This window comes from Lepus europaeus, chromosome 11 (assembly GCF_033115175.1).
Source record: "Lepus europaeus isolate LE1 chromosome 11, mLepTim1.pri, whole genome shotgun sequence".
Lineage (NCBI taxonomy): Eukaryota > Metazoa > Chordata > Mammalia > Lagomorpha > Leporidae > Lepus > Lepus europaeus.
The window spans coordinates 114,835,706-114,861,528 of record NC_084837.1 but is presented as its reverse complement, the minus strand read 5'-3'; the positions used below and the strand labels follow the sequence as shown (position 1 = coordinate 114,861,528).

Genomic DNA, 25,823 nt, shown 5'->3' with positions numbered 1-25,823 from the left:
AGCTGTCACTTTTCACTGAAGGCAGCCTGTGCTGCTGAGAGTGACTTCCTGTGACAACAACTCCCTGCGTCATGTGGAACCGACTGCACTCCTGCTGGGAGGCTGGGGAGGGGGGTTGGCTCATTCGGCTAGTCACGTCTGACTCTTTTCTCTTTCTGTCGGGGCACAAGATGGTGGAGATGGCCCAGAAGTTGGGAGCTGCTCTCCAGGTGGGGGAGGCCCTGGTCTGGACTAAACCAGTTAAAGACCCCAAGTCAAAGCACCGCAGCGCCTCGAGCAGCAAGCCCGCCGGTCTGCAGCAGCCTCTGGGCTCCAATCAGGCTCTGGGGCAGGCGATGTCTTCAGCTGCTGCGTACAGGACACTTCCCTCAGGTAGGAGGCTACCCAGAGCTCCAGGAAGACCGCGTGGGTGCGAGCCCCCGGGCCAGCAGGAGGCTGGCACCTGCACATCCAGTGTCGCACTGGCTTGCTCAGGGCCAGCTGTGCAGGACACTGTTACCTGGGGTGCCTCAGTGGCTCTGTTAGTCTCTTCACAGCTGCAGATACCAGCCTCACTAGTTCAACAATATAGGACTTGCTGGTGACACTCAGAGTGGGGTTCTGGCCTCAAGTGTCCGTACCATCTGTTCTGCCCTAGGTGCTGGAGGCGCAGCCCCGCTCCCAAAGCCACCTTCGCTTCCGCTGGAGCCAGAGCCTGCTGTGGAAGCAAGTCCAACAGAAGCGCTGGAACAGAGGAGTGAAAAATAGCTAGGAGGACCCCAGAGTCAGGAGTCCTTAGGTACCTGAGGATGGCCCCAGTTAGCAAAGGCCAGGTAGCGGCCAGCACCATTCCCTGGCGGGCACCACAGAATTAGAACGTGGAATGCAGGAGTGCCACAGTGACCCCATGGAGCCTGGAAAGGAGCCTCAGGCACGACTGTGCAGCCCCCCAGGCCCCTCAGCCAGAAACAGGAGAAGACCGACCCTATCCGCTCAAGAACACAGGATGCTGCTTGGTTCTAAAGGCTGGCTGAGCCCTTCCCTTGTGCAGGGAGGGCGGGGACAGACTGCCCAGCGGCTCGTGATGGTGAGGCCTGGGGAGGGCATCCGTCCCCAAGGCACTGCAGGTGCGATTCTCTGAATTCAAGAGAAAGCCGGGGAGAGCTCTGGGCGCTCGCCAGACGGGATCGGGAGTAGGTCCCTGTGTGACGTCGGTGCGCAGCCAGATCATGTCAGTGTGCGCAGCAGGAGCCCACGGCTGCTCTGCTGTCAGCTCCGAGGATTCGGAAAAAAAATAGGGAAGCACCTGCTAGCCGAGGAGTTGATCAAAGGTAACTGCTTTATCTCTAGATTATGTATCAGCATTCCTTTGAGGAAAGTTGTCCCTGAATAAAGGAATAAATGAGATCACAATAAAAACTTCTTAGAAAGCGACGATCCCTGTCTTCCCTTACCTGTTTGCAAGGCTAGTCTGACACTGGAAGAGGACCTCAGGGCAGGTGCAGCAGCCCTGGTGGAAGGCAGGCCGGCCGCTCACTGACGGGCCAGTGCTCGTGCGTCACAGTCCCCAGCACCGATCCAGTCACTGAAACTGAAAGGTCACTGGTGAGGTCTCAGCGGGAGCAGGGCTGTAGCCTGACTTGGAGAGGAAGAGGAGGGTTAAAAAAGAGCTAAAATCAACGGCAGCGAGGCCAAGCGGGGCAGCTGAGAGCAGGCTGGGTGCCCAGGGAGTGGAGGCGTCCTGGCAGCTGGGTTCAGTCGACTGTGAAGTCTGGTTGTGGGACAGGGTCATATTTCAGATGTGAAGACACAGATCCTTGGAATGAGAGCTAAAACCGTGGATTTGGACGTAGTTGTCAGAGGAAAGCTAGCACTAAGGAGGCAGAGAAGTGAAGGAGGAAAAGGGGGGAGAAGCAGGTGGCTGAGAGAAAGCCGAGGAGGTTGGGGTGCGGAAGGCAGCCCCCCACCCACGTTGAACCCTTGCAAAGGAGAAAGAGGCTCTGTTACCCCTTCCTGCAATGGAAGGAGTGGCCATGTGTGTGAGGCGAAGCTTTCGTAGGTACGAGGATTTGAACCCTTGCTCCTGAGCCGTGTGTCACTGCAGTGGTGCACCCACCTGTGGGGGAGCAGTGGTGGTGACAGGCATGGTGCTCGCAGACTGACTTGGAAACTGGACGACTCTTCAAGCTGAAGTGGAGGGAAGGCATCTTTTGAAGGGGCAGAACTGAATTCACTGTTCAGAGAAAACCTCAATACTTGGGAAGAGCTGAGTAGAGAAAGCACCCTGTAAGTGAAAGAAAGCACCCTGTAAGTGAAAGCAGGGCTGCTGGGGCTTCACGTACTTCCTGGGGGCAAGACGGTACCTTGCATTCAGTGAAAAAAATAGTCCAGGGCTGGCGCTGTGGCCCAGCAGGTTATGTGCCCTCTGGATGCTGGCATCCCATGTGGGCACCAGGTCAAGCCCTGGCTCGTCCACTTCCAGTCCAGCTCCCTGCTGATGGCCTGGGAAAGCACCAGAAGATGGCCCCCGCAGTCCACGTGAGAGACCTGGATGGAGTTCCAGGCTCCTGGCTTCAGACTGGCCTTTGTGGCCACTTGAGTGAACCACCAGTTAGAAGACTGATTCTGGAGCCAGTGCTGTGGCACAGCGGGTTAACACCCTGGCCTGAAGCGCCAGCATCCCATATGGGCACCAGTTCGAGACCCAGCTGCTCCACTTCCCATCCAGCTCTCTGCTATGGCCTGGGAAAGCAGTGGAGGATGACCCAAGTCCTTGGGCCCCTGCACCCGTGTGGGAGACCTGGAGGAAGCTCCTGGCTCCTGGCTTTGGAATGGCCCAGCTCCGGCTGTTGCGGCCAGTTGAAAGTGAACCAGTAGATGGAATCTCTCTATGTAACTCTGACTTTGAAGTGAATAATCTTTAAAAAAAAAAAAAAAAAAATTCTGTCTCTGCCTTTCAAAATAAATCAATTAAAAAACCCAACACCCCCACCCTAAGACATACCTGGTATTTTGGGTGTGCAGATTGGCAGTTTCTCATTCACTCTGGAGAGAAAGGAGCTGCTTTAATTTCTTGCGTGGGGGTTGGGCATGCCATCAGTTTTCACAGAATTAGGAAAACGAGAGCACGTACGCAGTCACAGATCCGGAAACCAGAGGCAGAAAAGTAAAGACAGGAACAAGCAACGAGGGGGAAAAGTGCCCTTACTCTGAAACTGCATTGCAAAGATGGTCAAGTGTTACTGAGGAAGTTACTGTAATGGCAGAGCAGGTTTGTGCTGGACCAGCTGTCCCACCGCTTCTACAGACAAGTGACAAAACCAGTACGCCACGAGGCTGACCATGCAGAAGGGCAGCATGTGGCAGTTGCAGCTCAGAGGGCATGAGGGCTGCCTGGCGCGGTGTGGTCTCGTGGGGGACAAAGCTAGCCCTCCGGCGTCTGCACGGTGTGGGAAGCCCTCACCCCACAGCAGCCACCACACCTGTCAGATGGCCTGCTGAACACACAGGAGGGACATTAGCATGATTGAGTCTCCTCCTCCCCGGAAATAGCAGGGAGAGGGAAAAGGCCCACCACCAAGAAATCCAGGTGGGACAAACGGAAAGCAAAACGGCAAGCGAAAGTCGTACCACAGCAGTAATTACAACCAAACGCATTGAGCTTCACCATTCCAATTAAAAGACAGCAGAGAATGGAGAGTTCAAGCCCAGGCTCTCACCACTGACAGGATGGAGCGGATGCACCGCACACACTCCAGGCCTAAGGAGTCCGTGGGGCTCAGGCTGCAACAGCAACAGCGGATGCCGGAGCAGGAGTCTCACAGAAACAGGCTCACATCACAACCATCAAGAGGCCAAGTTCGGGGAAAAACAGTTCAGAAACATGAAAACGGACAGAACGAAGTTCACTGTCACACTGGGATATATGAGTACTACTAACACCTCCTCTTCCAGCAATTCACAGAATTCCTACGAACCACCTTGACCTAACATTTACAGAACAGTAATCCCAGAACAGACACTATTCAAAAAGAAGTATTTATTTCAAAGGCAGAGTTATGAGAGAGGGAGAGATCTCCTATCTGTTAGTTCACTCCAGGCCTCCCACATCAGGCGCATTAGTAGGGAGCTGAAGCGGAATTGGTGCAGCCAGGGCTTGGGTTGCAAGTGAAAGCCTAACTCGCTGTGCCACAACGCCATTCCCTGGAACCCGCATTCTGTAAGTATACGCAACACTCTTCAAGACAGACCATGTGCTGGACTGGCAGTGTAACACAGCTAAGCTGCTGCCTGCAATGCTGCCATCGCATACCAGAGTGCCAGTTAGAATCTCGGCTGTGGCTGGCGCTGTGGCTCACTTGGCTAATCCTCTGCCTGCAGCACCGGCACCCCAGGTTCTAGTCCCAGTCGGGGCGCCAGATTCTGTCCCGGTTGCCCCTCTTCCAGTCCAGCTCTCTGCTGTGGCCTGGGAGTGCAGTGGAGGATGGCCCAAGTGCTTGGGCCCTGCACCCTCATGGGAGACCAGGAGGAGGCGCCTGGCTCCTGGCTTTTGGTCGGCGCAGTGTGCCGGCTGCAGCGGCCATTTGGAGGGTGAACCAAAGGAAAAGGAAGACCTTTGTCTGTCTGTCTCTGTCTAGCTCTGTCAAAAAAAAAAAAAAAAAAAAAAAAAAAATCTCGGCTGCTCCACTTCTGTCCAGCTCTCTGCCAAAGTGTCTAAGGTGGCAGTGGAGGGTGGCCCAAGTACCTGGGCTATGCCACCCATGTAGGCGACCTGGATGTACCTCTGGGCTCTCAGCTTCGGCCTGCCCTAGCCCCAGCCACTGGGGCCACTTGGGGAGTGAACCAGGTGGATGGAAGATCTGTCACTCTACCTTTCAAATACATAAAATCTTAAAAAAATTGAAATCTATACAATTTCTTCTCTGACCACAATGAAATCATAGTAGATATTAATATCTATAAATTCCATAAGCGTTTGGAAATTAAATACACAAAAGCTTATAAGGGGAAATATGAAAAATCAGAAAATATTTTGAACTGATTAATAATGAAAACATTTGTAGGATTCAGCTAACAGCTGTGCTCAGAGGAGAAATGTTAACTGTATGTGCTTCTATTAGAAAATAAATCAACATGCTAGGTTTCCACCTTAAGCTAGAAAAAGAAAAAGATAAACCCAAGTTAGGTAGAAGAAAAACACCAAGACTAGAGAGGTCCACATTAGGGGCTGGCGCTGTGGCGTGGTAGGCTATGCAGTGCTGGCATCTCATGGGTGCTGGTTTGTGTTCCAGCTGCTCCACTTCCAATCCAGCTCCCTGCTTTGGCCTGGGAAAGCAGTAGAAGATGGCCCAAGTCCTTGGGCCCCTGCACCTGCGTGGGAGACATGGAAGAAGCTCCTGGCTCCTGGCTTTGGGTTAGACCAGTTCTGGGCATTGCTGCCATTTGGGGAGTGAATCAGCAGATGGAAGACCTCTCTCTCTGCCCTTGACTCTATAATTTCAAACATATAAATAAACCTTAAAAAAAAAAAAGTCCAAGTTACTGAAAGGAAAGAGGCGGGCATTGTGACACAGAGGGTTAAGCAGCCACCTGCATCCCATATCTGAGTGCTTGGTTTGCTTCTGATCCAGGTTCCCCCTGATGTGCATCCTGGGAGGCAGCAGGTCCTTGTCACACACTGGGCCACTGTGGGCATTCAGACCAGCAAATGGGAATGCTTTCTGTCCCTTGCTTTCAAATAAAAATAACTGAATAGAGAGATCCGGCCGGCGCCGCGGCTCACTAGGCTAATCCTCCGCCTAGCGGCGCCGGCACACCGGGTTCTAGTCCCGGTTGGGGCACCGGATTCTGTCCTGGTTGCCCCTCTTCCAGGCCAGCTCTCTGCTGTGGCCAGGGAGTGCAGTGGAGGATGGCCCAAGTACTTGGGTCCTGCACCCCATGGGAGACCAGGAGAAGCACCTGGCTCCTGCCATCGGATCAGCGCGGTGCGCCGGCCGCAGCACGCCTACCGCGGCGGCCATTGGAGGGTGAACCAACAGCAAAGGAAGACCTTTCTCTCTGTCTCTCTCTCTCACTGTCCACTCTGCCTGTCAAAAAAATAAATAAAATAAAAATAAATAAATTAAAAAAATGAATAGAGAGATTGCAAAGCAAGAAAAGTACAGATTATTACCCTGCAGGAACACAGGCCCAAAAATCAACATTAACCAATCAAATCCTGCAGCATGAAGAAATGAACAGGTAGAGGTTATCCCAGGATTCCACGCTTGGTTTAACACCTGAACACCAAAGTAGCCAAATAAACTAATGAGAGAAAGGTCACTGGATTTCAATATCCGAAAATTTTCCTAAAAGCCATCATGCAAAAGGCTGCTACAGACCTGTTATCTAGAATATGTCAACGAGAAGCAGACCAGACAGCCCCCTCAACAGGCAGCACCTGGAGGCTGCTCCACAGCCTTTGTCACCGAAGACACCACGCGCACCCGTCGGAATGGCCAGAGCGCTGACACCAAACGCCGTCTCACTGCTGGCACAAGTGCAAAGCTGCCCCACAACCTAGCAACTGCACGCCTGGTGCTCACCCCAAGTCGGAAACACGTCCACATGTGCGCTGATGGCAGCTTCACTCACAACTACCTGAATTTGGAAGCAACCACCGTCCTTCAGAAAGTGAATGGAGGAATGAACTGGTCCATCCAGACAGGAGAGTGCTGATGTCACCCAGCCTGGAGAAAACAGCCACCAAGCGTGGGAAGACATGGGGGAGACGCAGGTGCTGCTGCTCAGTGGGAGGAATGGCTGCACCCTACTGGACTGCAGTGGCAGGACTTTCTGGAGAGGCACACCAAGGAGACGTAACAGGACCGGGGGTTGGGGTGGACCAGAGCACCCACGGGGGCTGCTGGGGGTAATGCCCAGTGTGGCACCACAGCAGGCCGGGCCTGTCAGCACCCACCTGTCACACCACACAGTGTCCAAGGTGGGGGAGGGGGAGGGTGCCATAGGCGCTGGGTGGTGACAAGGTGTCAGTGCAGGCTCATCAACAGTAGCACGCCTGCCACTCTGGTGGGGCTGCTGTTGTGGACGAGGCCATGTGCCGGGCAGTGGGGACCTGGAGAAACGTGTGCCTCCCTCTGGATCCTGCTCTAGGGTGTCATGGCACAGCCAGTGGTTCCTGTCTTGGCTGCTCCACTTCCGACCCAGCTCTCTGCTAATGTGTCTGAAGGCAGCAGCAGATGATGCAAATGCTTGGGCCCCTGCACCCTTGTGGGAGACCCAGACGGAGCCCTGGGCATCTGGCATTGGTGTGGCCCAGCCCCAGCTATTGTGGCCATTTGGGCAGTCAATCGGCATTGAAAGATCTCGAACTCTGCCTTTCAAGTAAATAAGTAAATCCCTTTTTAAAACAAATATTTATTTAATTATTCAATTGAAAAGCTGAGTTAGAGACAAGAGGTCTTCCATCTGCTGGTTCACTCCCCAAATGGCCGCAATGACCAGGGCTGGACAGAGCCAAAGCCAGGAGCTCCCTTCAGGTCTTGATTCACAAATCATATTTTATTATTTTGGTCTGTTTCTTTCATCTCTGAGCGGGATTCTCACAGTCTGGAGTGGCGTTTCTCAGACTGGGTGGCTTGTATTCCCTTGGTCTGATATATATGCATTAAGCTCTATAACAGGTGTAGTAGCACTCAGATGTCAGATTACCAGTTAAGGTAGATGATCAGAGATATAACTGGGCCGAAGCTTAGCCCTATTTGCCTTTTGTCTCCCCAGGTTATGAGGTGACTCAACTATGGGTGCTACATCTGCTCCCGTGGAGACTGCCTTAGCATCTATACTAAAAGATTGGGACGCCCTCAAGCTAGATGGCATTACCACGGAAAGGATGGTTACTCTTTGTAATACCGTATGGCCCACCTATCGGTTGGGAGGTGGTGCAACATGGCCAGTAAATGGGACTCTTAGTTTCGATATTTCAGAATGCGACTTGTATTGCAGAAAGCAGCAAAAATGGTCCGAGGTTCCTTATGTACAGGCCTTTATGGCATTGTATCACCAACATCACCTAAAAAGAGGGTTGGTCTACACCCTGCCTCTGCTACCAAACAGGAGGGTAAGCAGCCAGTGGGTATGATTGATGATCCATTACTGGTGAGCCCACAGCTCCGTCTCAACCTGTGATAGCACCAGAGTTGCCCCAGAAAGATGCTGGGTCCCCTTCTATTCCTCCCAAGTCTAACCTGATGCCTACTGCCCCAAGACCTCCTCCCTTTAACCCTTCCCACTCTGGCATGCCAGGGAGTAGCCCAGCTGGGATTACCAGGAGTGGAGTCCTCTCCTGACTGACAGGGGGACACTATCCCCTGAGAGAAGTTGTCAGTGGAACAGGGACAATTAGAATTCATGTTCCCTTTACCCTGATTTAAACCTCTGTAAGGAGAAAATAGGGAGGTTTTCAGAAGACCCTCTAGGTTCGCTGATGAGTTCCAGGCCCTAACCTTAGCTTATGATCCTAACTGGAATGACATACATCTCATCTTGTCTACGTGTTGCACTGCTGAAGAGAAACAGCGTATTTGGATAGACACTCAAAGACCTGCTGATGAGATGTCCGTCCAACATCCAGACAACTTTGTCATGGGGGCCTTAGCCGTTCCACACTGCACCAGATGGCATCATCAAAAAGGGACTCGGGCTCACAGCTGCGAGACCACATGGCCTCATGCCTGCTGGCAGGGATGACATGCAGTGTAAAATCTATAGATTATGAAAAGATCAGAGGTAGTGCAAGGTCCAAATGAGAATCCAGCTATGTTCCCGGGACGACTGGCAGAAGCAGTGAGGAAATATACCAGTGTAGACCCTGAGTCTCCAAAGGACTGGTTTACCTTGGTACCTATTTCATTTCGCAATCAACACCATATGTTAGCAAAAAGCTTCAGGAATTGGCTGTGGGACCCCAAGCCCCCATAAGCCAGTTGTTAGAAGTAGCACTTCAAGTGTTTAATAATAGGGGTGAGGCGGAGGAGAGAGCACTCCAGCATGGAGAGCAGGCTGGACCACAGGCTCATTAGATGGCGATGGCTGAACCTCGCTCACCGCGACCTCGGAGTCAGCCCAGGGGAAGTCCTGTGATGGCAGGGAGGTGCTATAGATGTGATCAACAAGGACCCTTGGCTGGTGCCGTGGCTCAACAGGCTAATCCTCCGCCTAGCGGCGCCGGCACACCGGGTTCTAGTCCCGGTCGGGGCGCCAGATTCTGTCCCAGTTGCCACTCTTCCAGGCCAGCTCTCTGCTGTGGCCAGGGAGTGCAGTGGAGGACGGCCCAAGTGCTTGGGCCCTGCACCCCATGGGAGACCAGGATAAGCAACTGGCTCCTGTCTTCGGAATAGCGCGGTGCGCCGGCCGCCACGCGCCAGCTGTTGGAGGGTGAACCAATGGCAAAAGGAAGATCTTTCTCTCTGTCTCTCTCACTGTCCACTCTGCCTGTCAAAAAGTAAAAAAAAAAAAAAAAAAAAAAAAGACCCTTGAAGAAGGAGCGTCTTCTTCCCAAGCTCCCTCCCAGGAAATGTCCCCAGTGCAAAAGGACTGGCCACTGGAGAAGGAGTTGTCCTCTTCTCCGAAGGGAGCGGGGGGTCTCCCACTCCACCTATGGCTTCCCCCGAACAGGGATGGGGCCTGGGGACCTTGAAGGCTCCTGAGGAGGTTAACGTCTTGCACCAAGAGCCCCGGTGACCACTGAGGTTGCAGGTAAGCCTGTTAATTTTGTAATTGACACAGGAGCCACTTACTTTGTGCCCACTTCCCATGTCGGACCACTTTCCCTTAAGAGCTGTGCTGTTGTGTGGGTCGATGGGAAGCCTCGATCCCAGATTTACCTTCCCCCTAGTATGTCAGACAGAAGATGTACTCGTTGCACACCAGTTCTTAGTCATGTCAGAGTGCCCAACCCCCTTATTTGGAAGGGACTTAGTGTCGTCCTTGGAGCCTCTGTAAGGTTAACTTCCCTGACATCTAAGACATTCATTATGATACTGGCAACTACTGAAGCGAGTCCTATTTTAGATACTATCCCTGCTGAAATAAAGGAAACAATAGATCCCCAAGTTTGAGATCAGGGAATTCCTGGGTGGGCCATATAGGCCACACCTGTCAAAGTTCTCTTAAAGGACAAGAACACATTTCCTCATCAACGCCAGTACCAAAAAATTTCTCAAACATGCACTTCTGGTGCCTTGTTGATCCCCCTGTAATATCCCCATCCTGCCAGTTTTAAGCCCAGTGGAGAATATAGGATGGTCCAAGACCTCAGAGCAGTTAATGAGGAAGTTGTTCCAATCCATCCCATTGTGCCAAATCCTTATACGATATTGTCACAAATACCTGAGGGAACCTCATGGTATACAGTGTTGGACCTAAAGGATGCCTTCTTTCATATCCCATTGAGCTCAGAGTCCTAATTTTATTTGCCTTTGAATGGACTGACCCCGTCTCCAGGGTAATTCAGCAGCGTACATGGACTGTCCTCCCCCAAGGCTATCAGGACAGGCCCTCACCTGTTTGTGATGCACTCGCAAAAGAACTCAGGGAAGTGCAATAAAGAACGGGGGGATCTGACGGTGTGGACGATATTCTCATCTGGAGCCCCTCTAAAGAGGACTCAGATGAAAACACCATCCAGGTTTTAAACTTCCTAGCTAAATGAGGGTACAAAGTTTCTCTTGCGAAGGCCCACATTTCTAAACAGGAGGTAGATGACCTGGGGTACATCCTAGCTCTAGGGAAACGGACCTTCTTAGTCCAAAGAAAGGAAGCTATTTTATGTATAGGGCCACCACAGACGACAAAGCAGCTCGGGGCATTTTTGGGAATGGCAGGATTCGGGTTGATAGCCAAACCCTTGTATGAGGCCTTAAAAGGCGCTGATGTAGACCCACCTGCTGGATGGGAGAGCTACAGAAGTCATTCCAAAGAATTAAAGAGCTTTTACCAGAATTCTCAGCACTAGGGATTCCTAATCTGAGCAGGCCGTTTGCCCTGTTCATAGCAGAAAAATAAGGGGTGGTTTTGGGAGTACTAACCCCAAAATTGGGTCCACTCCCACGGCCAGTGGTTTACTTTTCAAAACAGCCAGATTCAGCAGCTACTGGATGGCTTGCGTGTTTAATGGCAGTCACTGCTACTGCACTATTGGTGGAGGGAGCCACCAAAATGACCTTAGGTCAGCCCCTTAGGTCAGTAAAACTCCACACAAGTGCAAGGGGTCTTGGAAATTAACGGACATGGGGCTGGTGCCGTGCTCACTTGGCTAATCCTCCACCTGCGGTGCCAGCATCCCATGTGGGCTGGTTCTAGTCCCAGCTGCTCCTCTTCTGGTCCAGCTCTCTGCTGTGGCCCAGGAGGGCAGTGGATGATGGTCCAGGTGCTTAGGCCCCTGCACCTTCATGGGAGACTTGGAAGAAGCACCTGGCTCCTGGCTTCGGATTGGCGCAGTTCCGGGAGTAGCGGCCATTTCGGGGGGTGAACCAATGGAGGGAGGACCTTTCTCTCTGTCTCTCTCTGTCTATAACTCTACTTGTCAAATAAATTAAAAAAAAAAAAAAAAAAAAAGAAATTAAGAGAGGGGCTTACTGACTGCAAAGAATTCCCTGGTTAAATATGGAAAAGAGATACTAGCTCTACTTCAGGCAGTACTGGAGCCTTTAGAAGTGGCCGCCATCCACTGCAAGGGACATCAAAAGGGAGATATATATGTTAACCAAGGAAATGTGTTAGCAGATAGAGCAGCAAAAAGAGCAGCTACACAGGAGAGTTTGGAAATGGCCCTTATACCTCAGTCTGTGGAATGACTAAGGGACCTCACTATATGGAGCCTGAGAATGAATGGGCCCAACAGCAGGGCTATACTAAAAATGCAAATGGATGGTGAATGTTAAACCATAGAACTATGCTCCCAATGGTCATTCAATGGAAAATTATTACGGACATACACGATTTACCCACTTTAGTACAACTAGTCTCTCGAGCTTTTGGAGGAAAAGGACTAAATACTGTCATAAAGGAAGTAACCTGCTCTTGCCCACTATGCTTCCAAAATCACTCTGGCCACGTAAGGCCACCTCCCCTGTTGACTCCTGTGCAGAGGAGGACATACCCAGGCGAAGACTGGCAGGTTGATTTTACCAACATGTCCCCAGCAAGCAATTATAGGTGCCTTCTAGTCTTTATTGATACTTTTACAGGATGGACAGAGGCCTTTCCGACTCGAATGGAGAAAGCACACGAGGTATCTAAAGCCTTGCTGAAAGACACCGCACCACGCTTTGGACTCCCATGGTCACTCCAGAGTGACAATGCACCTTCATTTATATCTAAAATAACCCAGCAAGTAGCCATTGCTCTAGGAACTTCTCACCACCTCCATACTTCTTGGAGGCCTCAGTCATCAGGTAAAGTTGAAAAGGCTATCATAGCCTTAAAATAGCTCTGGCCAAGCTTTGCCAGGAGACCTCAGAAACGTGGCTCAAATTGTTGCCAACTGCTCTTCTCAGGCTGAGAACAGCACCTAAAACCGCCTTAAAGCTTGGCCCCTATGAGATGCTCTATGGAAGGCCTCTCCTCACGTCTGACATCCTCTTTGATTCAGAGGTGCAAGGTCAGATAAAGTACATTATCAACTAGACCAGATACAGAAGGTTCTGGTAAAGTATGGCAACAAGGTCCTTCCGGCGCCAGACCCTGAAGCTCATGAGGAGCCTATCTCCCCAGGGGACTTGGTCTTATTAAACACCTGGAAGGAAGGGTCTCCCTCAGGCCAGTTACAGCCCCAGTGGAAGGGGCCCTACTGGGTACTGCTGAGCGTACCTACTGTGGTGGAATGAGGAGGCCATGCCAAGATGGCCGCTGGCAAGTGAGCATCGGTTACTCAGGAATGATTTCGGAACCCACCTGGCAAAGGAGCCTGCCTGGCAACAGGCAGTGATTAGTTAGGGCATAAACCGCCCCTTGACCGCATTGGCTGCCTCGGCTATATAAGCTGCTGTACCAACTGGAATAAACGAGTCTGCGAGCTGCTCACCTCTGGCCCGCTTTCACCCGACGCCCGTTGTCTGTGTGGTGACTCCGCGCTTCTTGCCCCCACCGCACTCTTCCTCTCAGAACGAATCCACAGTAACATCTGGCGCCAACGTGGCAGAGAGACAGCATATCGGACTTGGCGAGGTCCCCCTTTGATTTTGGCAAGTAGGCCCCTTGGAGTTTTGTGTGCTGTTCAGTTCCGTGAGGGTGAGCACAGAACCCCTCCTGTGCCCCTTTGCTTGTCCTTGTCCTCGGTCTAAGTGACCCCAGGTTAGACACACACCGCCCAGAAGCATAGCGCCGCTTCTCGGCTCCTCTTTATATTTTCGGTTCACCTGGTGAGTTCACGTAAGTGACTGATCATCCCGGAATTTGGAACCAAGTCATCTTCCCTCACTCAAGAGAGGTGATGCTCTGGAAGCACCGTGTGGGCATACAGCCTTGACCTAGCGAATCAGGGAAGTCCCCCACTCAGCACAGGACACACGTACGATCTGACACACCACTGTCTGTCTGTCTAACACAGGGAACCCTGCAGAATGCCATCAGCTACCGAGGTGCTAGGGATTTATTCAGTCATGGCAGCCGTGCTGTGCGTGTCTTTCCTTTGGCTGAGTTGGCGTGGTGCGCCGCTCTTCAGTGCTCAAACATGGGAAAGATACCTCCCTCTCAGAAGTCCACACAGATTACCAAACAATGAATCTGTGAGTGATAAGAGCCTGTCACTCCAGGTCCCTGTCTCACAGACAACAGTTGATGAGTTAGGGGGAGAGCTCCAACAGTGAAAGTGACATGAGAGCAGACAACACAGCAATGCCTAGTCAGCCACCCCCCAAATACCCATGGGATGAACTTAGACAACCTTGAGGCAATAACCCAGTAAGGATCCCCACGTTTGTGGCAGTCCCCAGGCACCCCAGGCTCTCAGGGCAGCCGCTAGACCCCATCCCACCCGCATGTTTGCTGTTAATGTAGGAGCGGATGCAGAATCCAGGCCCTGGATTCCAACGCCCATGAATGACCTCACTATGCTAAAAAAGGCTTCTCAAGAGTCAGACCCTGCTCTCCCTACTTTGAACAGGCGCTCACACAATGGGCAGTGAACCTGCAAACTCATTTTGACTGGTTACACTGCTGAAAGCATGTTTGTCGAGACCACAGTTCTTAGAGTAGAAAGCCTCCTATGAGGAACAGGCTGAAACCGTGGCGAGCAATAATGCTGCCTGTGGAATAGCAGTGACCTCTGATATGCTTACAGGCCATGGCACCTACATCTATCCTCATGAACAGGCCGCATTGGAGTAGTTGCCTATTTTGATCAGGTCAGAGATTTGGCACTTAGAGCCTTAAAAAATATAAATCCTCCTGATTATAGTCAGCTCTTTAGAAATCTAGTTCAAGGCCCAGGCAAATGGTTCCCCAGTTCCCTCACCAGAGTCTTGGAGGCAGGAGAGAAAAGATTACCGCTTGGCCCTGATCAAGACAATCTGGTCAAACAATTAGCTTATGAAGGTGCTACCAGAGAGGCAAAAGCTGCAATTGCCCCAGTCCATAATGAAGACATTTCTAAATGGATAGTAGCTACAAAGGAGCTCCCATACAGGCCCTAACTGCAGCCATTAACAAACTGAACACAAGGAAGTCTAATGACCCTCCAGTTTGTTGAGGATGTCAGGAAACAGGACACCTACAGCGAAACTGCCCAAACACTGACAGACGGGGCAAGCCCAGAAGGCTGTGTCCCAGATGTAAAAAAAGGCTTTCATTGGGCAAAAGATTGCAAGCCCAAGCCTTTAAACTCCTAGCAGGGTGGCTCTCAGCCCAGCAAGCAAGAGAGAGTCCACCACCAATAGCTGGTCGATGCCCATCTTCAATTTGAGGCCGAAATTGACCCTATATTTAGATGACATTGCCTTTGTGGGTTTAATTGATAAAGGGGCAGGTGTCACTGTCTTAAAAGCTAGGGACGCAAGGAAAGTGAAACATTGGAAGACAGCATCGGAGCCGGACCTCCAAGGTGTTGGAGGATTAAAACTGCTGATCAGGTCATCACGCCTGTAACGTGCAGAGATGACAATGGAGATGCGGGAACCATCTTCCCACTAACTGCTGAGGTTTCCATGACCTTATGGGGGAGAGATGTGCTCTCACAAATGCAAGCGGTCCTTACTACGGATCACAAATCTCCACGGGCCAACAACTTTAATGGAGAGCCTTCAAGTAAGATTCACCCCCAATTCTAGGGGGCCACTGTTCACAAAAGCCAGGCCCAATCCCCATTGAATGGGAAAAAACAGGAAACATCTGGGTAGAGCAGTGGCCAATATTACAACCCAAACTTGGCCTAGCCTTCTCATTGTACCACATCAGAGAAGTGCTATAGGAACAACTGGAAGAGGGACACATAGAGCCCTCCACTAGCTGTCACAACACGCCCATTTTTGTGATACCAAAGAAACAGGGAAAATATAGGCTACTAGAGGATTTGAAAGTCATCAACAAAATCATAAAAAAGATGGGAACATTCCAGGCTGGCATGCCCCATCCAGGGGCCATTCCTAACGGATACCACATAGTTACCACTGATATCAAAGATTGCTTCTTTTCCATTCCCATCATAGAGGAGGATAAGGTCTATTTTGCCTTTACAGTATGGGAGCCCAATTTCCAGCTCCCCACAAAAAGACTTCAGTGGACAGTACTCCCACAAGGCATGAAAAATAGCCCAGCCATTTTTCAAAGATACGTTTCTCATGCGACCAGTACACTTAAAGATCAGTGCTTGGTCATACGTTATGTGGATGATATCTTACTTGCTCACAAGGATGCAGCAATTCTGAATGCCTGTCTAAGTGAGACAGTAAGAAATGTACAATTCCTGGGTTTGTCTATTGCCACAGAAAAGGTACATCATTTTCCTCCCTTTCAACTCTTGGGTTATCAAATCTCCTCCCATATATCTCCACTGGGCCCACACCTAAAAGTCAAGCATAAATATTTAACGAACTTCAGCAACTATGTGGCCAAATCAATTGGCTGAAGCCCTTCCTTCCCCTAACACCTGCAGAACTTAGACCGCTATACGATTTACTGACTAAGGGAAACAGCCCTTCCTCAAAAATCACATTGACATCAGCAGCCGAATCCACTATAGAAAACATCAATACCCAGTTGTCAAATTTAAAAACCTGAAGATATGACCCTCAGGTGCCTCTATTTGCCATAACCATATCTACTCTCAAGGATCCCTTAGGAGTTATTTGGCAACAACACGGACCACTTTTTTGGGTGCACATAGCCTGGAGCGTGTGTCATAAAATAGTTAACAAAGTAGATGCCATCCTTATGATAGGACTTAAGTTAAAATACTATGCCAATAAGATATTTAACACAGAGCCAGACATAGTGGTCCTACCCCTATCACAATTAGAACTGTCCACATTGATGCAGAATAGCACACTCTTAAACTTTAATGATAAATTTCCCAGGACAGGTTGACAATCACCTGCCAGTGGACAGACTACTCCAGACACTACAAACCTTAGAGATAGACTATCCAAAACATGCTTCCCCCACTAATCAACCTATACCCATGGCACCATGTGTGTTTACAGACGCCAACAAGTCGCTGTTTGGAATAATGATCAAATCTTCAACAGAAAAAGATAAGATCCATGTAGAACTCCACGGGGGATTAGTACAGTTGGGAGAAATAAGGGCAATAGTCAAGGTTCTACTCCTTAGCCAGGATGGGCTGGTAAATATATTTTTGAACAGCAAATACTCAGTACAGGCAGCAAAGACGATCCCTTTTGCAGTCTTTAACATGACCAATAAGCCAACTGACAGATGTTCACAACACTTAAAGAGCTGAGAACAGAAAACACCCATGGTATATCTCACACTTAAGATCACATACTGGGTTACCTGGCTTTATTTTCCAAGGCAATAAAAAGGTTGATCATCTTATCTCCTGCAACACGGCTTCCATTGGACACCTAAAACAAGCCCGTATTCTACACCAAAAATTTCATGTCAGCAAGCAACATAAAATCGCTTTTCCCGTAGCTAACAATGAGCCAGTGCAAACACCTAGTGCACTCTTGCAAGAACTGTGCCCCCCTTGCCCTGTTAGGACCACTGCACCAAGCAGGAGTGAACCCGCGAGGCTTTGCTCCTAATAAGCTCTGGCAAGTGGACGTCACCCACATTAACTCCTTTGGTAAACTTAAGTTTGTCCATGTGGTGGTAGATACTTATTCAAAGGCTGTATTTGCAGCAGCCCAATCCGGAGAAAAGACCAGTAATGTGATAAAGGTGGTCAAGTCAGCCATGCTGGTCCTCGGTGTCCCCGGGACCATAAAGACAGATAACGGGCCAGCATATACATCACAGGAATTTACTTCCTTCCTGAGGTCCTGGAACATACAGTCTGCCACAGGTATCCCATACAACCCACAGGGACAGGCAATCGTTGAAAGAACTCTTAGGACTATCAAAGATCTCTTACAAATACAAAAAAACATATGCCCCCAGACCCACAGCTTGCTTTGACTGAGGTCCTTTTCACTATCAATTTTCTTACTTTTGATTCCCAAGGGGTCAGCCCAGCTTATAAACACTGGGATCTTTTCCATCCCAGATCCTGGCCCCTATGGTTAGGTGGAAAGACCCCCTGACAGGAGAATGGAAGGGACCACACCCTGCTAACCAAGGGCCAAGGATATATCTTTCCAGAGAATGCGGGACAGCCCATTGTGTACCAGCCAGAAACATCAAGCCCCAACTGAAAATAAACCAGAACCAGCTGGACAAGACTGAGAGTCCACCTTGTTAGCAGACGCACCGGCTACCAATTGTCAAACTGCTGCCCTATCATCCTGCCCTGAGGAACTGCCCATAGCCACATCCGCTACTGCTTTATACCCCATTAGCTCCAGTCAGCCACTCGAATGGCCCACAGCCTGTGTGTGGTCATGCCATTCCTGATTACCATTGTTCCTCATTCCTACCCCTATCTGAGCAAGCACTCCTGTGGTCTCCTGTTTTGAGGGCTGGTTAGTCAATGATGGGTAAGATCCCCTGGGGGACAACCTAAGACAGGCACAGCCGCAGGAGACCACATGGAAACGGGGTCAACAATAGTATGGCCAGGAATCATGCCTCCCGTTGCTCAAAAATAAACAGAAAGGGGGAAATGTGGTGGAATGAGAAGGCTATGCCAAGATGGCTGCTGGCAAGCGAGCATCAGTTACTCAGGAATGGTTTCGGAACCCACCTGGCAAAGGAGCCTGCCTGGCAACAGGCAGTGATTGGTTAGGACATAAACCACCCCTTGACTGGATTGGCTGCCTCGGCTATATAAGCTGCTGTACCAACTGAAACAAAGGAGTCTGCAGGCTGCTCGCTTCTGGCCCGCTTTCACCTGACGCCCGTTGTCTGTGTGGTGACTCCGTGCCTCTTGCCCCCACCACGCTCCTCCTCTCAGAACGAATCCACAGCAACAGCTTACTTCTGTAAAATTACAGGGAATTCCAAGCTGGGTACATTTGTCAAGGATTAAACCTCTACCTCTTGAGTCTCCACAGGTGGATCCAACAGGTATGTCTGCTTATTCCTGTGAGCCAACTGAAGATCTAAAATACCCCTTCAAAAGGCAAAGCGATAAGTAAAACTCTCGTCCTAGCCACATCAAGATGCTACACCTCAGTGCCTACCTCTTTTGGTTCTTTCTGGGTGCCATTATTGGCATAAGGACTCCTTAGTGGGTTCCTTAAAGGTAAGAGTGACAGCCTGGAAGAGTTTTCGAAACCGACTTTAAGAACCTGACCTCAGCTCTCGGTAATCTGGCCTACACTTCAGGACATCTTTTATTTATTTATTTATTTTCTTTTTGACAGGCAGAATGGACAGTGAGAGAAAGAGAGAGAGAAAGGTCTTCCTTTGCCGTTGGTTCACCCTCCAATGGCCGCCATGGCTGGCGCACTGTGGCCGGCGCGCTGCACTGCAACTGGCAGGAGCCAGTTGCTTATCCTGGCCTCCCAAGGGGTGCAGGGCCCAAGCACTTGGGCCATCCTCCACTGCACTCCTGGGCCATAGCAGAGAGCTGGCCTGGAAGAGGGGCAACCGGGACAGGATCCGGCGCCCCAACCAGGACTAGAACCCAGTGTCCCGGCGCTGCAAGGCGGAGGATTAGCCTGTTGAGCCATGGCGCCGGCCAGGACTTCTACAGCAAGCTCTGGTTTCAGTAGACTCCCTGTCCAGGGTAGTTATGGACAATAGACAGGCCCTAAAGTTCGTGTTAATAGAACAAGGGGGCATGTGTGCAGTGCTCAATGGGATCTGCCACCTTTACTCAAATAATAGTATGTTCATTGAGAAGGACATTAAAGCCCTCTATGCTCAAGCTAAATGGTTTTATAGTTTGCATAGGGGTAATCTCTCACCACCTACTGTCTGAGATGGCTAGATATGCTTTTTTTTTGGACAGGCAGAGTTAGACAGAGAGAGACAGAGAGAAAGGTCTTCCTTTGCCACTGGTTCACCTTCCAATGGGCGCCACGGCCAGCGTGCTTTGGCCGGCGCATCGCGCTGATCCGAGGCCAGGAGCCAGGTGCTTCTCCTGGTCTCCCATGTGGGTGCAAGGCCCAAGCATTTGGGCCATCCTCCACTGCACTCCTGGGTCATAGCAGAGAGCTGGCCTGGAAGAGGGGCAACTGGGACAGAATCTGGTGCCCCGACCAGGACTAGAACCTGGTGTGCCGGTGTCGCAGGATTAGCCTGTTGAGCCGCGGCGCCGGCCTAGACATGCTTTTTCCATTTTAAGGGGCACACCAGTCATGCTTGGGGTTATTCCAGTTTTGCTCATGGTGACTGACAAACATGTTTCAGAACCCAGCAACTTCTGAGAGTAATGATGACCATGCAGGGGACACAGACATTGGCGATGACTGAAAGAGCTCCAGCTCATGAAACTAACTCATTAGATGAGATAGGCAGAGACTTCCAGACTGAGAACAGGCAGGGCCTGTGCCCCTAATCAGCAGGAAGCAGCTACAGAAGATGGTGACTCGACACCCATCAACACCACCTCAAGATTAAGGTCTGGAGTCTCTGAGGGGGGAATGAAGTAGGCAGGCGTACAGCTAAAACTGAGTAGGTTTGTGAGCTGGAAGACCATGCCTTCGCCACACCCCTGTGTGACATCATGCCCTATCTGACCATACTTGAGCTTCACCTGGCCACTGGACCATGTAGCTACTCCCCTGTGAGAAATACATAAAGGCAAGGAGTGCCCCAAAAGGCGCTCTGCCTCTGCTTTGCTGCCTGATAAGCGGTGGAAAGCAGCTCAAGGTGCTTGCTGCACGTGGCTTTTGCCCTGCTCTCTGCTTGGTATGGACACTACCCTCATTTCCAGATTTCCCCTTCTCTCTAAACTGAACTAAAGCCCTCACTTTCCTATGCACCTTTCGCACTAAATAAAAGCTTAAAATGTACCATGCTGCCTCGTTCCTTTATGTCAGTATTTAGAATTCTTCTCTAAATATTAGGCAAGAACTCACTCAGGCTTATTAATATTGGGGATTAATAAGCATATGGTAATATCGTATGGCACCCCAAATTCCAATAACACATGTGGCACCCCAGGGGCCAGCGCCATGGTGCATTAGGTTAATTCTCCACTTGTGGCGCCAACATCCCATATGGTTGCTGGTTCTAGTCCCGGCTGCCCCTCTTCCAGTCCAGCTCTCTGCTATGGCCTGGGAAAGCAGAAGATGGCCCAAGTCTGGGCCCCTGCACCTATGGGGGAGACCAGGAAGAGGCTCCTGATTGGTGCAACTCTGGCCGTTGCAGCCATTTGGGGAGTGAACCAATGAAAGGAAGCCCTTTCTCTATGTCTCTCACTGTCTGTAACTCTGTCAAATAAATAAATAAAATCTTAAAAAAAAAAGTGGCACCCCAGACTTGACTTCTGGGGAACTCTAAGAGGCCACATTCCAATATATTTTTAAGGGGTCAAATTCTGTTATCAGATGCAGGGGCCCAAGGACTTGTCCCGTCCTCCACTGCTTTCCCAGGCCACAGCAGAGGGCTGGATCAGAAGTGGAGTAGGTGGGACTCAATCTGTTGCCCATATGGGATGCTGGTATTGCAGGTGGCAGCTTTAGCAAGACACTCACGGGCCTAATAAATAAATATTTTTTTTAAAAAAACTACTCTAAAAAAAGTTTTAAAAAGTTTTCACAAAAACAGAAAATCAGGAATAGATGAAGAGTATTACCAACCTGAAAAAGAGCACGTAAGGCAAAACAAAACAAAATGAAAACCACCAAAACCCAAACAATGCAATGGATCTCCCCACGCTGAGGAGGGAGGTGAGGCAAGAGTGTTTATTTCACTCTCGCTACCTCAATTCAACCGCGTACTGGCGCAGAGTTCCAGCCAGCCTGAAGTGGCAACAAAAAAGGCATGAAGGTGAGAAAGGGACGACATGGTTGTTCCTGCTGAGATCCTAGGGAACCCTAGAAATCAGTCACTACGCCTAGTAAGTGGATCTGGCAAGGCTGCAAGATACAAGGTCAGCGTACAGAAATCATTGATATTTTGTACACTAGCCGGGAACAACCTGAAAGTGAGATTCTCCTTCAATCGCGTCAGGTCCCACTGACGTGACATCTTAGGAGTGAACTTAACAGGACCCACGTGTGACCTGTACTGAAAGCACAACAGCACCCCCGTGTGGACGCGAAGCAAACAGCAGGTGCGGCACGCTCTAGGAAAGACCGACCACTGCTCAGACAGAAATTCTCCCCCATGCGCTCCTTAAGGTGCTGTCAGAATCCCATTAGGCTTGGGCAGAAATTCACAAACTGGTTTGAAAGTTTTACAGAAACCCAAAGGACCTAGAACATTCATGTGGTACTGGCAGGGACTGAGAAAACATTAATAAAATAGATGGAGTCCACACGTGGATTCTGCACTTAGAGTCATCTGATTTTGGATAAAGGCACCGGAACAACGCAACTGGGAAAAGAAAAACTTTCTCCACAAATGGTGCTGCGGCAAAGCTGTGTGGGGAAAATGAATCCAAGGGGTGGCAAGGGATACAAGACTTCAGCAGGAACCGGTCTGTGAGAACCACTGAAGGACACGTGACTGCAGCTAATGACAGCATACTTGAAAATTCATGTGAGTAAAGTGTTCTCGCCACAAAATGACAAACGTGAGTTAAGGCTATGTTACTCAGCTCGATTCAACCATTTCACAGTGTATGTGTAATTCACGTTGTGCACGACGAACACTCACAACGAATGTCAATTAAAGCAAAGTCACTCCAACTCAATACTGCACACAAAAAGTAACTCACAATGCATTACATACCCAACTGTCAAAACTAAAGTTACAAAGTTCTAGAAAAAACACAAGGCTATGTTGGTGATACAGGTACAGCCTGTAAGATATTAAGGAAACAATATCAAGCCACAGAAATACAAAGCACACCTCAACAAAAGAATGGATCCACAATGTATAGAGAATCTCTAAAACTAAATGAAAAAAAAATCTGGGTCAGTGCTGTGGCATAGTGGGTTAAGTCACTGCCTGTGACGCCAGCATCCCATGTGGGCACTGTCTGGAGACCCAGCTGCTCCACTTCTCATCCAGCTCCCTGTGAATGCGCCTGGGAAAGCAGTGGAAGATGGCCCAAATGCTTGGGCCCCTCACCCATGTGGGAGACCCAAGAAAGCAATGGGCTTCTGCCTTCAGCAGCAATTGGCCCAATCCCGGTCAATGAGGCCATTTGGGAAGTGAACCAGCGGATGGAAGATCTCTCTGTAACTTTCCTTTTGAATAAATCTTCAAAAAACAAAACCTAAACAATATATAGCGAACAAACAGAACTTCAGAAAGTGAACAAAGGATTTGGATACTTCATAGACATGAGGGGCTGGTGCTGAGGCACAGAGGGTTAAAGCCCCAGCCTGCAGTGCTGGGATCCCATATGGGCGCTGGTTCGAGTCCTGGCTGCTCCACTTCTTCTTCAAAATTTATTTATTTATTTATTTGAAAGTTAGAGTTACACAGAGAGAGGAGAGGCAGAGAGAGAGGTCTCCCATTCGATGGGTCACTCCCCAATTGGCTGCAACGGCCAGAGCTGCGCCGATCCAAAGCCAGGAGCTAGGACCAGGAACCAGGAGCTTCTTCTGGGTCTCCCACGTGGATGAAGGGGCCCAAGGGCTTGGGCCATCTTGAACTACTTTCCCAGGCTGTAGCGGAGAGCTGGATCGGAAGTGGAGCAGCCGGGTCTTGAACCGGTGCCTACATGGGATGCCGGCGCTTCAGGCCAGAGCATTAACCCACTGTGCCACAGTGCCGGCCCCTGCTCCATTTCTGATCCAGCTCTCTGCTACATCCTGGGAAAGCAGTGGAAGATGGCCCAAGTCCTTGGGCCCCTGCACCCATGTGGGAGACCCGGAAGAGGCTGCTGATCAGCTCAGCTCTGGACATTTGGTCATTTGGGGAGTGAAACAGTGGATGAAAGACCTAACTCTTTCAAATAAATAAATCTTTAAAAAAAAAAAAGACATGAGTGCTAAGTACCTGAAAACGTGTTTTTTAACTCGAAGGGCAATGAGAGAGAGAGAGAGAGGAAAAAATGAGAGTAAGAGAGAAAGAGAAAAAAGAGAGAGAGAGAAGAAAAGTTAGATAGATATGGATCTTCAACCTTCACTCCCTCGAGTGGATGCAGGGGCCCAACCTTTTGGGCCATCTTTTGCTGCTTTTCCAGAACATTTTCAGGGAGCTGGATTGGAAATGGAGCAGCCAGAACTCAAACAGCCGGTGGTAGCTTAATTCACTGACACAGTGGCTGGCCCCCATTCTTGATGGGATCGCAAATTCAAATCACACTGAAATACCACCAATTATCCATCAAATGGGCTAAAATTAGACAGCGACAGCTCCCAGTATTGGCACAGGTTAGAAACCAGAACTGCCGTGCGGCACTGGTGGGAGTGGGAAACGGCCCAGCCACCGTGGACCAAGGCCTTTCACGAGATGCCAGTCCTGGGGACTTTTCCTGGGAAAACGATGCTGAGTGGAAGCTCTGTGGTCAGTGGAACACCAGCCATCAAAAGCAGTAACTACAAACACGGAGTCACCTCAAATGCCATGCTCAATCAAAGCTTCACAAAAGCACCAGACACTGGGTGACTGTATCTGTAAGCTCCGGAACAGGCGACTCAGCTCTGGTGAAGGAAACCAGTGGTGGCTGCTCCAGGGAGCAGGGTTGGGGGTGGCCTGGGATGACTCCCAGGTGGCACAGAGGCACCCCTGGGGCCTGGGTTAAACCCAGGGTAGAGATGAGCCACCTCAGAGGGTGGTTCTCACAAGAGGGTGGTGACTGGAGTTCACACTCTCGCCCAGTCATCCTCCACAGCACGATCAGCCTCCAGATCTGAGCTGCGCAGCCCCTGCTGGTCATGTCACCCTCCAACTCCAAGCCCAACACAACACCCACTTGTCAGAACTCAGCCAGTGGTACACTTCACATTCGTGGTTGCACTGGGTATAAATCTCCCACTCAAAGAAGTTTGTTGCAGTTTTTCAGATGACTGAATACAGTTCTAAAGAGAACCAGGAAACTGCCTGTTTAACGTAGCAGTCACTACTGATCTCTTGGCTATGCACGGTGCCTGCCAGCGTTGTGTAATGACACCAGCTCCACAGATGCAAACACTGGGGCTCAGCCAGCCACTGCATCCTGGGTCACACAACACTCACCACATCCAAACCCGGCTCAGAACCCGAACTTCTCCTGAGGACTCACCCCACCCCACTTGGACCTGACAGGCATCTCTGATTGGCCATCACCGCCCTTCGGCTGCCAGGGCCCTGTGTGCCACACCTCTTACCTGGAGGCCAGGGCAGGGTCAAGTGTGTGCTAGTGGGAGCACTGACAGCTTTCAGGAAGGCGCAGCCTCTCCAGGCCAGTGAAATTTCAGTGCAAAGCCTAGGGCTGAGGGGCTAGAGACCCCACTTCGGCCAGGGTGGCCCGCCCTCCCAGTTCCCTTCTGTCTACTGTGTCCCAGGTGACAACGTCGTCACTCCCACCCCAGCTGCCTAACCAGCAAGTCCACATGCACCCATCCGCACACCCTCAGTTCCACCGTATGGAACAACACCCACTTACCGATGTGAGGACCAGCAGTCATGTTGTCGCTATCAGCGGCCTGTTCTCTGAAAACACTGCTTCAGGCTGTGTGCTTTCTCTTCCTGGACTCCTCTACTGACAATGCAAGGAGCAAATGGAGACCGTCTGGGGAAGCGACGCTCAGGCCCTCCCGGGGAAGGCCCAGGGAGAACGCTGCACTGCAGTCTGCGCAGGTCTAGAGGATCTGCAAACGATGAGTTACTCCAAACCCTTCTTTCTGGTAAAACAGAAGTCTCATCTCACTTAACCCTTCCTAATAAAGCTGGGTGGGGAGGCTGGTGGTTCGTATCTGTCACTGAGCGTGCAGGCAGAGCAGGATGGGGAGCAGCCAGGGATGCGCTCAGCCGCGAGCTGTGCTAAGGCTTACCTTTTCTGTGCAGAAGCAATCCCGCCTTTCCCTCGGCCTGAAGAGGGAGCCAGGTCAAGACAGGAGGCTTGATGGGGCTCTGAGACGGCAGAAGTGGCTCCTGTGGGCCTGCTGTGACATGGCGGCCCCTGGAGCAAGCTGGAATGACACGGCACTCTCGGACTGCCACACTCTGATCCGACT

The 25,823-nt window shown here is 50.5% G+C and overlaps 1 protein-coding gene and 1 long non-coding RNA gene across 4 annotated transcripts in view; one reads left to right on the top strand and one right to left on the bottom strand.

Moving 5' to 3' along the window:
• BBS4 (Bardet-Biedl syndrome 4) overlaps positions 1 to 1,895 on the top strand; it is a 48,165-nt gene extending 46,270 nt beyond the window's left edge. For both annotated transcript variants that reach the window (XM_062206497.1, XM_062206498.1), the window contains 2 exons: positions 171 to 372; positions 638 to 1,895. In XM_062206497.1, the coding sequence (XP_062062481.1) occupies positions 171 to 372; positions 638 to 747 (312 nt within the window). In that variant the 3' untranslated portion in view covers positions 748 to 1,895. The remainder of the gene's footprint in view (positions 1 to 170; positions 373 to 637) is intronic.
• On the bottom strand, positions 368 to 25,471 carry LOC133770401 (uncharacterized). 2 transcript variants are annotated; one of them, XR_009867333.1, is made up of 5 exons: positions 25,253 to 25,471; positions 2,984 to 3,024; positions 2,096 to 2,263; positions 1,434 to 1,570; positions 368 to 723 (listed from the first exon to the last, which is right to left on the bottom strand). It is a non-coding gene; the product is annotated as an uncharacterized LOC133770401 (long non-coding RNA). The 2 variants fall into 2 exon arrangements; XR_009867334.1 differs by having other exon boundaries at positions 2,096 to 2,166.
• Between the last annotated feature and the right edge of the window lie 352 nt (positions 25,472 to 25,823).